The sequence below is a fragment of the Schistocerca gregaria genome, chromosome 1 (genome assembly GCF_023897955.1).
Source record: "Schistocerca gregaria isolate iqSchGreg1 chromosome 1, iqSchGreg1.2, whole genome shotgun sequence".
In the NCBI taxonomy this organism is placed as follows: domain Eukaryota; kingdom Metazoa; phylum Arthropoda; class Insecta; order Orthoptera; family Acrididae; genus Schistocerca; species Schistocerca gregaria.
Window position 1 is genome coordinate 622184804 of NC_064920.1, and position 14316 is coordinate 622199119.

A 14316-nucleotide genomic window follows, 5' to 3' on the forward strand; every position below is an offset into this window, starting at 1 on the left:
AAAAATAACTTCCGTTAAAACTTCCGGATTAACAGGTCTTGGTTGATATATAAAACTACTCTCTGTCATTTCGTCTCCAACTGTGAGAGACATCCTTTGGAGGTGAAACGGCATCTACAGACATGGCTCGAGGGGGCCCCGCAGTTATAGAGCACCATAGATGGCACCATCATTCGTCATGTGATGCCGACTGCCTGTTTATTTCTGTCGGGAACCACCGTTCTCGATTAAAAGTAATAGACTGCTTTTCTGTTGGCGCAAAGTCGACATTTTATTTAACTTTTAATCGACGACGATAGCGCCAGCCAGAGATAATCTCGCAATCGACATCGAGTGACTAATGGTGATGCTCTCTAACTTGTTCTATAAGTGAGACGACCCCTCAAGCTACGGTTGCAGTTGTCGTTTGACATCTGAAATATCTTCCGCAATTGACCAAGAGGCGTCAGGGAGCCTATCAGCCTGGAAGTTTTAACTGTAGACATCGGCCATGAAAGGCTATATTGTATAAAAACAACTGTACAGTAAGTTGAGAATAATAGAGGATCATTTCCATTTTCAGTTTACAAGGTTTCGATGAGCCCTCCTTGCCTGACAACGAGGCCACCGACGAAGCTGCTATCCTGAGAGAACTTGAAGAGATTAACTCTGGAAGCGATACCGTAAAGCGTGGGTCAAAATCCAGCAAGCGTAACAAGAGACGACAGCATCGGATGGCCATACAGTATGGTTCGAGAAAAGATTATGTGCCTACAAGTGATGAGGGACCAGAGTTATACCGTGACTTGAGCCGGGAAATGGGCAACTCAGGACGGCGTCCGTATGTGGGAGACCAGACGTACAAGGAAGCTGAAATGTCGAATCAGTTTCAAACGCCCATCAAAGAGCAGTATGGATTGGAAAGTATGTCGGGCCACGATTTGGCTGCACCTGGAACATTACGAATGAGAGAATTCTACGGGAACTCAACAGCAGATGGTTTGTCATCGCAAAGTCAGCTGGGTGGTATGCAGCACACGCGTAAAAATGCATTGTTACCAGATAGATATGTTTTAACTGGAATTGACAATTATCCCAGAAATATGCGGAGGTCTCTATTAGATACTGAGTCGGAGATGGAGAGACCTGAGTCCCATGAAGAAATATTCGAGCAGAAAAGTCCACGGAAGGCAGATAATATACCACCATCTGATATTAGAAGCCAAACAGGCAACGAATACGGCTCACCTCAAGGACAGCATGAGCTTGACTCAGACATGGTTGAAAATAACCGGAATGTTGTTCCTGTCCGACGAGAACATAAAATAATCCCTTATCAAAGAAATTCACTCGCTCTCAGGCAGCGTCTTGGGCAGGAGAAAAACGGAATCGAATCAGGGTATGGAGCACCTTTTACTGACAAAGGAACTGAATTCTCTCTTGATGGAAGGATACAAAAGACTAATTTTCGTGGTGCTGACACAGAAAGAAAGAAACTGAGTGGAGGAAAATCTGAAAGATGGGATGAACTAAATAATAATGATGTTAACCGATATCCCAGCGGAAGAGGTAGATTGTCATATACAGTTAGGCACCCGGAAGGAAATGATTACGGGCACGACAACGAACGGCGAACACAGATGGAACAGGTGCCTGAAAGTAAGCGTGAACGAGGAACAACCCATGAGCAAAACTCAAAATACAGAAAAAACAGGCGTTTTAGGTATTCCTTCGCTCCTGTAGCCAACTACGAATCAACGAAACAAAGAAAGGCCGCGGCGGAAGCAAAAGAACCGCTTAGCCGTGATAAATATTCTACGTTACGGCAGCCACATTCTGGTAGGTTGAAAAGTCATTCTTCAGCTAAGCAGAAACCTTCTTTGCGCCATTTAGTTGGAAACGACATTTCTGCCGCAGCGACCAAGGAGCAACTAATCCTCGAGGACTCGCCTGGAAATTTCGACCTCTTCGATATGGGCCACTCTTCGAGACAAAGGTCGTCTGCAAAATCACTAAAAGACGATGACAGCTACCACTTCTTGTGGGACAATCAGTTCGATAATAAGCACCATAATGCTTCGCCAAATAAGACGGAACAGCACAGTGCGGAAGCGCATACGGAACAAAATATGGGGAAAAATAATCAAAACTCCTCGAGTAAAATGCAGAAACTCAACGACATCGAAGAGCAGACTTCACAAGGGCCTCGTGAAGACCCAGAAATGGAGGGCGTTCACAGTGGAAAAGCCATCGTTGGAATTGTCGATGAGGTAAAGTATTAAGCATTTACTACCCAGTAGCAGCTTCCTTTTTATTCTTAGAACAGCAGGCGCATCTTGTCCAGGCTACACTGGAATAACAACTGTTCACGTTGCAATTCAAATGAGGAGTGCAGCGTTAGCTTTCGGATGCTTTTCTGGCTTTGAATGACTGTGGGTGCTATAATTATTATATAAGGCTTCCTGAGTTTCTTGTCTGCTCAGTGGCTCAATTTGACCTTCCCGAAAGAAACTCTCGACATTTAAGGCAGTTATATTATACTTTAGGTATGATTATTGCATTTTCTTTGGAAAGAAGTAAAAACGATAAGCATCTTCTCGAGAGTCAGCAGGAACATAAATTAATCAAAACTTTATTGTTGGTGTCGTAACGGGTTGTCTTTCATCTTTTCAGCCTACAATGTGTCGGATCCTTCAATTCGCAATGGAACAAACAGTATCCTCGATTGGTCACCACTTCATTCTTATCTTGGTTAAATCCGTTACGGTCTAAAACACAGCCACGGACCAGAGTCGTAACTAGGCCTCAGACACGAGCGAGAACTTGCCTGGTGAGCAGCAGCGAGACGTTTCCACACCGAACATCCACAAGTCAACCAAATTCCAGGAAGCTTCTGCGGTTCCACCCACTACCATATGGCAACAGCTTGTAAGTTACTTCTTATAAAAGCTAACTCTCTCATTTTTGATGTCTGAATTCTAATAAGCAATCGGACTTGACGGTTACGATAGCATGGAGGGGGAACTTACTTCCAAGGTATAAGCGCCAGTGCGAGAAATTTCTTAATCATACGCCTCCTGACACGCGCCCCATCTGCGGTTTCCAAAATTCCCCATAATTTTTATTTTTATATGCCCAGATTAAATGAAATTCACATAGATTTGACAGCACTCGGTTTATTGCACGTTAATCACAAACAAGACAATCCTATGAGCCTAATCATATTCGCTCTGCGCCGCATTTGAATCGATTTTACCACTGATGGTAAGTTCTCTAGTTCGTCCATAATTTAAAGTCATCCCCTCATCATCTAAATAATTTCAGTTCCACAAATTAAGGCCTTTTATTCCCGATCGCGTGCCGCTCACACTCTCGCGATCCTATCTTTAAGAAGATTGAGGCGAGACTGATTCGCGCGCCAAAGCAAATGGTGGGCGTCAAGCTGCATTCAGGACAGGATTGATATCTGTACCCTTACATCCCCTTGCTAAATGCTTCCAAAATCCGAAAGAATGAATGATTTTCGGAAATATAAAAAAGTCCCTCAATCTAATGAAAAGAATGAGCAGGAAAACAAAATCGCCAAAGTGTAATGGAAATATTGCAAAAACAGACATCTAACCACGGATTGCAATGGCTCGCTCATTTTGACATTAATTGTCTGAATGTTAGTATCATAAAAGGGCACACACATCGCGTTCATCCATCCCTACCAATTTATAATTCTTACAGAGTTCATTTATACATGACATAAACTGTTTAACAAAAATCATGACATTTTACAAACTTATTTAGTTTCAGTTCATTTCCAAATCTCTTGGAACAGTGTTTTCAAATCTGCAAGAAAGTAGTGTATTAAACATATATCAAAATTCAAAAACAGTCTTCAGTGAAATTGGCAAACCCTACAGAAGAGTCGCATTAATACTGAAGTATTCCTAATTATATGCAAAGCCATTAGCGTTTCGCTTTCTAAGCGGTTTTCTCTCATGTAACAGTCGGATATAAAGTAGACATTAAAGACAGAATCTGACAATATGGAAAGACTCAGCTTTGCTGGATGATAATACGAGAAAGGAACACCAATGATTTCGTGCACACAGTTGCATGTCTTTTCCCTTAAAACTATACTTCCATGGCGACACTATGGAGTGGTATGGAACAGCACACATGCAAACATTTCACTATTTGTGAGCTGCCAATTCGCCTTCTTCGCACGTCACTTGGTACGGCGCCGCGTCGTGTAATTACGTCGAAGAGGCAGCACATTGCGCTGCCCAGCTGATCAAAGGAAGGAAGGAAGTTTGGGGTTTAGTGTCTCTCCGGCATAGAAGTCATTAGAGAAGGAGCGGAAGCTCAATTTGTTTCAAGGATGGGGAAGGAAATTGGCCGTGCCCTGTCAAAGGCACCATCCCGACATTTGCCTGGAGCGATTTAGGGAAATCACGGAAGACTTGTGTCAGCCTGACCGGACTCGAGGTTGAACCCTCGCGAGTCAGTGCGCTAACCACTGAGCCACCACGCTCGGTCAGCTGATCGAGGAAGTCGGCTATACCCCGCTGCCCTGCGATTTAGGTTAGCTGCTGCCTCGAATGCTTCCACTGCTCTCTTCCGGAGCTGCCGACGCTCCGAAGACCTAATGAGTGTTGCAGTTTGTGGGCCCACACCTTTCTAGCACTACATCACTGAACTGGTAGGGAGCTAGGATCAGAGAGTAGTAAGGTGCTAAGCGTAAATAAAATAATTTAATATAACAATAATTTATCAACTACAGAGACATGTATTGGAAGTATCAAAACAAGTACAATTAATTCGATACAACGTGCAAACTGTCGATTACATAGATAAACAAACTGAATAATAAACTTGTACTTTAGGGATAGTTATGTAATAAACAGTAACAGATATCTGACATTTAAGGTTCTATACATGTCTGTGAGCAGACAGTGAAACCACAAACACAAAATGACTTTGAAAGGCAACAAATAGAACCTGTCTGCGAAGCAGACTCAACTGTACTTTCAAGACTTATTAGACCAAGTGAGTGAAATCATTAATACGAAAAATTTGAAAAGAACAACAAATTATACACGTTTTTGAAGCAGACAGTGAAACTAGTAATCTAAAACCTTTGAAAGAAAACATTTTGTATACGTCATTGTATTGTATTGTATTGTATGTTAACCGGGGGCCTAGAAACGACGGAGAGGTTCCGTCCCCGCCGCAGCTGTAGTGGTCCACAACCCCACAACGACTACCGCAGTCCACTTCACCACTCCGCCGCCCCACACCGAACCCAGGGTTATTATGCGGTTCGGCCCCCGGTGGACCCCCCCGGGAACGTTTCACACCTGACGAGTGTAAGCCCTATGTTTGCGTGGTAGAGTAATGGTGGTGTACGCGCACGTGGAGAACTTGTTTGCGCATCAATCGCCGGCATAGTGTAGCTGAGGCGGAATAAGGGGAACCAGCCCGCATTCTTCGAGGCAGATGGAAAACCGCCTAAAAACCATCCACTGACTGGCCGGCTCACCGGATCTCGACACAAGTCCGCCGGATGGATTCGTGCCGGGAACCAGGCGTTCCTTCCCATCCGGAAAACCGTGTGTTAGACCGCACGGCTAACCGGGCGGGCTACACGTCTTTAAAGCTGACAAGGTTCAATTTTTTATAGTAAATACTAAAACGAACGGATAAAAAAAAACGAACATATGACAAAGTAACAAACTATATACATTTATGTAGCAGACAGAGCAGGGTGTTAATAAAAATAAATATGAAAGTGAAATAAACTACTCTTGTGCTGAAGCGGACGGAGCAGAATGCTGTGATAGAACTTAAACTTCTCAATTATTAATAACATCCGAGCAGCTTAGCAACACTACCAGAGAGGTTCAACGAGTGGCAGAATCGACAACAGGGCGTGTGCACGGCACAAGCGTTATGGTGTATTGCAAAAACCTATATAAGTTGCTGTGTATATAAATATGTTTATAGCTTTTGTGCTACCTCATTTCAAGTATACACATACAACACTTCTTCTCCATTTTCAACCACAAAGTTAAAACAAACAAATAGCACTGTCTTTAAAAACGGCGTATTTAATTGTAAATATATTGATACTGTTCCTTCGCGACAGTCATGCATAGTTGATATTTACATCTGATATTCTACTCTTCATTTCCATCATTATCCACTCGCATTCGGGAGGACGACGGTTCAATCCCGCGTCCGGCCATCCTGATTTAGGTTTTCTGTGATTTCCCTAAATCACTCCAGGCAAATGCCGGGATGGTTCCTCTGAAAGGGCATGGCCGACTTCCTTCCCCATCCTTCCCTAATCCGATGAGACCGATGACCACGCTGTCTGGTCTCCTTCCCCAAACAAACCAACCAACCATTATCCTTCTCTCGTCGTATCAGATCCTTGGTATAATACATCTTTTATTTTCATGATGTTAACATCCATTCCACCTACCGCTTTGTCACCCTTCAAGCTCACACGTGTTCGGATGGTTCAATTCCATGATTTTATATAATCTTTATAAGAGTGATGGAACTTTTTCATCTGGTGTTCATCCTTTTGGAGGATTAACCTCGTGTTTGTATCAATGCTAGGTCACAAATCTTGTACATTATTGGATGTATAAGTTTATTGAACTGTTTCTTGCAAGTCTTGGTCCTTCTGATAAGGGTCTATTATGCTTTTTCAATTTTCTCGTCCCATGTAACATTCTTCTAACGCATATTCCGTAGGCTGTTTGGTACGTGGTTGAACAAAACTTCCACAACTGCATTTTGATGTCTTTGAACGTAATAATTCACTGTGGCCATCGACTGTGCCTGTTGTGACAATACACCTAGCAAACCAATTTATTTCTTTGAACAGTCGTTTGGTGGGGTTAGAGACTGCCAGTATCTTGAAATATATGTCGGCTACACGCTCTGTTGATGCAATGCGTTTGTCCACGCTTTACTAGTGAACTGTTTGCCATTGTCACAAATGATGCATTTGGGCCTGCACATTTTGTTAAAATCAACCTTGGTCACCTTTTCTGACATATTGCTTCTGGTGGCTTTTCTTATTGGGTATAACCATATGTAACGACAGATTAACTCGATCATTACTAGAAAATATTATACACCACCAAGCGCCTAGAAAATCCACAACGACTGCTCCCGTAGGTTCTTCGGACAATACTATCTGAACGAAGCTTTTGTGTTGTCCTAGTGAATGCCTTGTTCACCTAGCCATATTAGAGAACCAAAATCTTGCCGTAGCTTTGTCGCACACTTCTTTGAATGTAAATGCCTACTGTTGAGGTGGGGGTATACCACAATATACTTTCTATGCATTGTTCCGGAATACATACTCTCCATTCCTTTTTATCTTCGTTATTCCATGGTATAACATGCCCTCATGTATAAGATAATAACTCCTAATCTTTTGTATTTGTAATATTGTATTTCCTTTTTATTAGAGCCAAATTTCTCGTCTTCACTCTGCTTTCTCCTAATGTTCCGTAACATACCCCATGTAGTTCTTTCAAGATTGATACCTTTTAACAGGCACATATTATAATCTTGTACTTTTGGAGTTATGGGCTGATTTTCTAGCCCTAGACGCAAGCATAATAGTACATATGGCAGCATCTGTTGCATGCCTGATATACAAAGCAAAAATCAAATTCTTGTAGAGCTAGCGTCTGTCTTGTTAGTCTGCCACGGTACAGATTACGATAAAGGGTGGAGCTTTATAATATGATACTACAATTGACTTTTGTCCGGCCGCGTAATACCTGATCTTTGTGAAACTGCAGAATATTTGTGCTCATGCATGGTTAAAACACAACTGCCAAAAGAAACTGTCGCTGTCATGACTACTCCATTATCCTCTTCCCTTTGATACAGTCCGATCCCCAGTCCACAGGCCGACCCATCACGTCCCAGGTCAAAGGTTATCATCTTACTGGGGTGCGATAATATTGGTGATGCTAAATCGAGACTTGTCAAGATTTTTCGCTCCTCTAAATTTTTTAAGATTCCGTCCATATACGCTGCGCGATCTCTTTCCAGATGAAATACTTTGTTAGCTTTTTGAGCGTCCAGAACAAGCCTCACATCGCCAGTCTTCTTTGTAGTGACGAACAAGGAACTGTTATATTCACTATGACCTCTTTCTATGACGCCTGATGCAAGCATTTTCTGTAGTTCTTTCTTTACAGCTTCTTTCCTTGCCATGTTGCATTCGATTAGATGGCCAAAAATATGATTTATGAGGTTTTATCTTTATCCCGTAGGGTGGGCACTTGATTACTCCCGGTTTCGTTGCAAAAGTTTCTCTGTATTTTCCTACTAATTCGGTCAGCTGTACTGCTTCTTCACATCCTGAGATTGTAATCCCATAATTTTTTGCTAATTTCTTCCCTGTAGAGTTCACCTTCCTCTTCCTCACTTGTCGTCGTTACCCTGCCTTGGTTAGCGTCCACCAAAATTTCTTCTTCTTCTTCATTATCATATATTGTTACATGGTATATTTTGGAAAATCCTGGTATCCTGTCTATTGTCGTTCCTTCAAAAAATTTCACCCTTTCCTCTTCCTCTTCTTCCTAGAACCTTATTTCATTTCACTGTAGCTTGTTTCAACATGGTGCTCAATCAGTCAGTCGGTTCCTGCGGTTAGTTCTTCATACACTACTGGCCACTAAAATTGCTACACCACGAAGGTGACGTGCTACAGACGCAAAATTTAACCGACAGGAAGAAGATGCTGTGATATGCAAATTATTAGCTTTTCAGAACATTCACACAAGGTTGGCGCCGGTGGCGACACTTACAACGTGCTGACATGAGGAAAGTTTCCTACCGATTCCTCATACACAAACAGCAGTTGACCTGCGTTGCCTGGTGAAACGTTGTTGTGATGCATCGTGTAAGGAGGAGAAATGCGTACCATCACGTTTCCGACTTTGATAAAGGTCGCATTGTAGCCTATCGCGATTGCGACTTTTCGTATCGCGACATTGCTGCTCGCGTTAGTCGAGATCCAATGGCTGTTAGCAGAATATGGAATAGGTAGGTTCAGGAGGGTAATACGGAACGCCGTGCTGGATCCCAACGGCCTCGTACCACTAGCAGTCGAGATGACAGGCGTCTTACCCGCATGGCTGTAACGGATCGTGCAGCCACGTCTCGATCCCTGAGTCAACAGATGGGGACGTTTGCACACACAACAATCATCTGCACGGACAGTTCGACGACGTTTGCAGCTGCATGGACTACTAGCTAGGAGACCATGGCTGCGGTTACCCTTGACGCTGCATCACAGATAGGTGCGCCTGCTATGGTGTACTCAACGACGAATGGCAAAAAGTCATTTTTTTCGAATGAATCCAGGTTTTGTTTGCAGCATCATGATGGTCGCATCCGTGTTTGGCGACATCGCGGTGAACGCACATTGGAAACGTGTATTCGTCATCGCCATATTGGCGTATCACCCAGCGTGATGGTACAGGTTGCCATTGGTTATACGTCTAGATCACCTCGTGTTCGCATTGACGCCACTTTGAACTGTGGACGTTACATTTCAGATGTGTTACGATCCGTGGCTCTACCCTTCATTCGATTCCTACGAAACCCTACATTTCAGCAGGATAATGCACGACCGCATGTTGCAGCTCCTGTACGGGCCTTTCTCGATACAGAAAATGTTTGACTGATGCACTGACCAGCACAATCTCCAGATCTCTCACCAATTGAAAACGTCTTGTCAATGGTTGGCGAGCTACTCGCTCGTCACAATACGCCAGTCACTACTCTTGATGAACTGTGGTATCATGTTGAAGCTGTATGGGCAGCTGTACCTATACACGCCATCCAAGCTCTATCTGACTCAATGCCTAGGCTATCAAGGCCGTTATTACGGCCAGAGGTGGTTGTTCTAGGTACTGATTTCTCAGGATCTATGCACCCAAATTTTGTGAAAATCTAATCGCATGTCAGTTCTAGTATAATATATTTGTCCAATGAATACTCGTTTATCATCTGCATTTCTTCTTAGTGTAGCAATTTTAATTGCCAGTAGTGTATAAATTGAGCAATGCTACAGCGATTATGTGATACATTTCCTCTCCTGTTTGGAAACCCAACAGTATTTGACAGTTAATTGTTTTTCGATATTCATCCATTATCTTGAATCCGTTAACCGACAGACTCAGTATTTCAACTCCTGACTTCAGTAGTTCGTCGTACACGTTACTCTTGGTCACAAGTAACTGGCTTCTAAAATCAGTTAATGACATAGGTAGTATCACTGCCTTACCCAGCAATATAATATTTTCTTCTATAATTCCTCCTGTACGTCACTTAACTAATGGTTCAAATGGCTCTGAGCACTATGGGACTTATATCTATGGTCATCAGTCCCCTAGAACTTAGAACTACTTAAACCTAACTAACCTAAGGACATCACACGACACCCAGTCATCACGAGGCAGAGAAAATGCCTGACCCCGCTGCACAACCACGAGATGCGGGCGTCACTTAACTCTTCTGTTTTTATAACATGTATGTTTCTCAAATCGTCGTCACCTCTGTTGGCCCCGCAACATTCGTTCCAGGCGGCCCAGTCCCGAAACTACAGTTTGTTTCCCACGTCTTCATTGGCTACCGGGTCCGCGCCATTTCTCGGCTGCCATCCCTTGTATCTGTTTTCTCACGGGCCGTGTCCTCTTCCTGTCCACGTGGTTGCTTGTTCTTGGTAGTATCCACAGCCATAAACGCCGCGTCCTCAGCCTCTCCGGTCTCATAGTTAGTTCATTCCTTATTTCTAGTTCACGGCCAACTTCGGGCTGTATTTCCACTGTGCTGAAGGTGTCTCTCTGCGCTTCTTGCTGTCGTTCGTCACTTTATAACTGTATGAAGATTATTCTGGCTTATTTCACTGTTTCGATTATCGTTTCTATTAGGTGGCTAAGTGTATTTCACGCGGCAGTGTTTGTACCACCCAGCTCACTACATTCCTTCGTCGTATGGGGCGTCAAAGTTTTGGTTTCTTTCCAGTTCTCTTTCTAAGAACTCTCTGTATGTGCCACCCAATCTTCGATTATATGACAGCTGCATATCGAAATTAAAATATCGTCCTGCCTGTTCTTGGAACAGTCTTTGTTTAGGAATATGTTCTCGAACTCCGTATACTTTCAACTTTCCGTCTGCATACCTCAGTTATAAACTTCGACGTCCGTTTGGTTGACGACGTAGGCAATCAATATTTTGTCAACTCATATTTGCGGCAACAAAATGTGGAAATTTATTATGAATGCCAATGGATGTCACTTATTTTTTGATGGAATTGATTGAACAATTGCTTATAAATTTCATTTGGGGGTCATTTTTAGCTGCTATTGGTGTCGAACCGTACCTTGATCCCACTTCACTTTATTTTGTTACCCACTGTCTTCTCGACCCGTTGTTGTGTTGTTTGCTGCATTTTTTACTTTCCTCACCACTTTATTCACATCTTTCACTTGTTGTTCGATTTCATCTATGTGTATAGTGATTTCTATTCGCTTTTTTGCGTTCATATATACCAGAACTGCTATTGCTCCATCATCTTTTGTTACATTATCGTGCTGCTGTTTCTGCTTTTCTCCCATGTTTTTAATGTTTGTTTTCTGGTTTTACTATTTGTTCCTTCATTATTTCGTTCGTTTCCTTCTGTGCTTACTGTCCTACTTTTATCTTCTCACGTATGGCTTTCTTCCATGTTTTAAACATTCCCTCAGAAGTCGCTGCTTGTCTTTTCTGATTCTGTTTGATTGCTCGAATTTCTGTTTTTTTTTCTTTTACTCGCTTATCTGATTTTCGATCTATTTCCATTGCTATTATCCGGCCGTAGTGGCCGTGCGGTTCTAGGCGCTGCAGTCTGGAACCGCGAGACCGCTACGGTCGCAGGTTCGAATCCTGCCGCGGGCATGGATGTGTGTGATGTCCTTAGGTTAGTTAGGTTTAACTAGTTCTACCCTTTAGGGGACTAATGACCTCAGAAGTTGAGTCCCATAGTGCTCAGAGCCATTTGAAACAGTTGAACCATTGCTATTGACGATTCCATTTTCCTTAATGCCTTTAGTATAAGATACAGGTCAGTATCTGTTCCTATCCTAGTCTTTGGTATTTCTCTGTGTGTGTCATAGTCACTATTTGTGCTTGCCATTACGATTTCCCCATTTACCGTTCTGTGTGTGGTTATGCTTCGCGCGTATAACGTTTGGTATGTGGCCAGATTTCCCGCTTTCTTGCCCCATTCTATTCTCAGATGAGAATTGTGTTGAGTTACCGATTGGTACTCCTTCTCATAAGACCAATTTTCGTATTTAATTTCACGTTGTTGTTCCGTTTTCCCTAGATTCAGTTGACAATCGTCCTCACTTATACACACATCTGTTGGGCCTTATCTCTATTTTCACTATTTTATCTTCCCTATTAGTTTTCCTAAACATTATCCAATTGCTTTCGCGAATATAACTTTTCATCTCACGCAATTCTGAATACACTATTTAGCCTACTACAGCATCTATCATTACTCGAATAGTGGGACACTGTGAGACTGTTTTTCTACAGCAATGAACTTTTTGTTAATAGCGTACAGCAATTTGCAACACCTACATTCGTTGTTTTCTGGTACTGCTGGCTGCTGTGTGATGCGACGTGACAGCTGCTTGATCCATTGGCTCGCTCTGTGGTCTAGCTTCTTCCGCTCTCTCCTTTCTTATATACATGTTCTCGTTGTGTCCGAACGTTTGGAAATTGTTCCTGCTCTCATTATTTTTCTCTGGCGATTACAGCCAAAGATCAAATTATATGCATCGACAAATGTTAATCGCTCCCCCTTTTGTTTAAGCTAAGTCGTGTAATTTGGATGTCTAAATTTTAATAGACAGTCGGATTTAATGGTTACGACAGCATGGAGGGCGAACATACTCCCAAGGCTATAGGTAAATAGGCGAGAGGTCTCGTAGGGACAATGGCAGAGTTTGGCCACCATCGGTCTGGATGGTCAGGTTGGGGTTAGCAGTTTACGGCCTTGGGGCATCAGTGGCACGAAGGTCATAGTTATGGCGGAGATTCCGCAACTGTGTTAGTAGAACTTGTGGCAATGACTGACATATGGCAGACACCGTGCGTGGTCCTGCCGTGCCGATCACCTAATCAGTTGAGCCGCGGGTTTAAATGCAGCGGTCTGGTGCCGAATGTGCGGAAGGTGGTGCACTTGTTTGTCTCATGGAAGCGTCTTGTACCAGGCCTGTGACTGGGATCCAGTTGTTGCCACACGGGAGTGGGTCGAATTAAAGAAGCTTCCTGGACGTTGACCAGTCTCCCCGTAGTTGTTTTGCAGAATTTTGGTCTGGTAACGTCCTGCTGCTGCTGCTGATCGGGCATGTCGTTACCCGCATCTGAGTCCTAATTGCGGCTCTGTGCTCTGGCTGTGTTCTAGGCCGTTACTGTCTTTGGCAGCCAGGCAAGCATTATTCACAGCTGCTATTTTCCTGTCTACAGAGCTCCATCAAATAATCAAACGTCCAGTTCGATCCCTCCGACTTAGCCTGTTCCTGTGTGTGACTTGTTTCGTTAGTACTCCTTCATCAAGATATATATATATATATATATATATATATATATATATATATATATATATATATATATATATATATATATACGTTTATCTCCTTGATTAGCTCTTCTATTGGTGTATAGTTGGCAATTACTTAGAATTTAGTGTCGTATATTACGGCTGAATACTATATAGATACTACAATTTCCAAATATATGTTCAGGAAGCTTGACATTTGTTGGTTATTTTCGGCGATGATGCCCCAGGAAGAGTACTGAACTAATATCTCTGGTAATGTGACGAAGCTGACTAGACTTCCATAGAGTCCTCAGCTGTGGGAAGGTTCACTTTACGTTACTGATATGGCACTGAACTACTGCCATGGCTTCCCCAGTCTTTCTTGGCGCAGCTGCCAAGGTAATAGAATATGTTCACACTGTTATTTCTTTTTCTTCCATAATTTCTCTTGTTGATTCTGGATTGAACCACTAATCCCTGGTCATTTGTGTAATAAACTTTTGACTTTGGTATCGCATTAGGCCTTTTGAAGGCTTCTCCATTTTCCCTCTATTGTAATTTCTGTGCTTCAGTGAAGGCGAATTTTTGGGAGAGAGAGAGAGCACTAGTCTGTATATATGTATGACTAAAACGCAACGAAGAGTGTCAACACCTTAGTTTATAAATGATTACAAGTGGTCTAGTGATATATCGTGCCACGAGCGGTAGTA

At 42.8% G+C, this 14316-nt stretch overlaps 1 protein-coding gene across 1 annotated transcript in view; it reads left to right on the forward strand.

Annotated features, from left to right (window-relative positions):
- The first annotated feature begins 1764 nt into the window (after positions 1 to 1764).
- The window catches only part of LOC126299633 (uncharacterized), a 60483-nt gene continuing 47931 nt past the window's right edge, over positions 1765 to 14316 (forward strand). Inside the window, exon 1 of the mRNA XM_049991674.1 lies at positions 1765 to 2249. Within this exon, the coding sequence (XP_049847631.1) occupies positions 1953 to 2249 (297 nt within the window). The 5' untranslated portion in view covers positions 1765 to 1952. The remainder of the gene's footprint in view (positions 2250 to 14316) is intronic.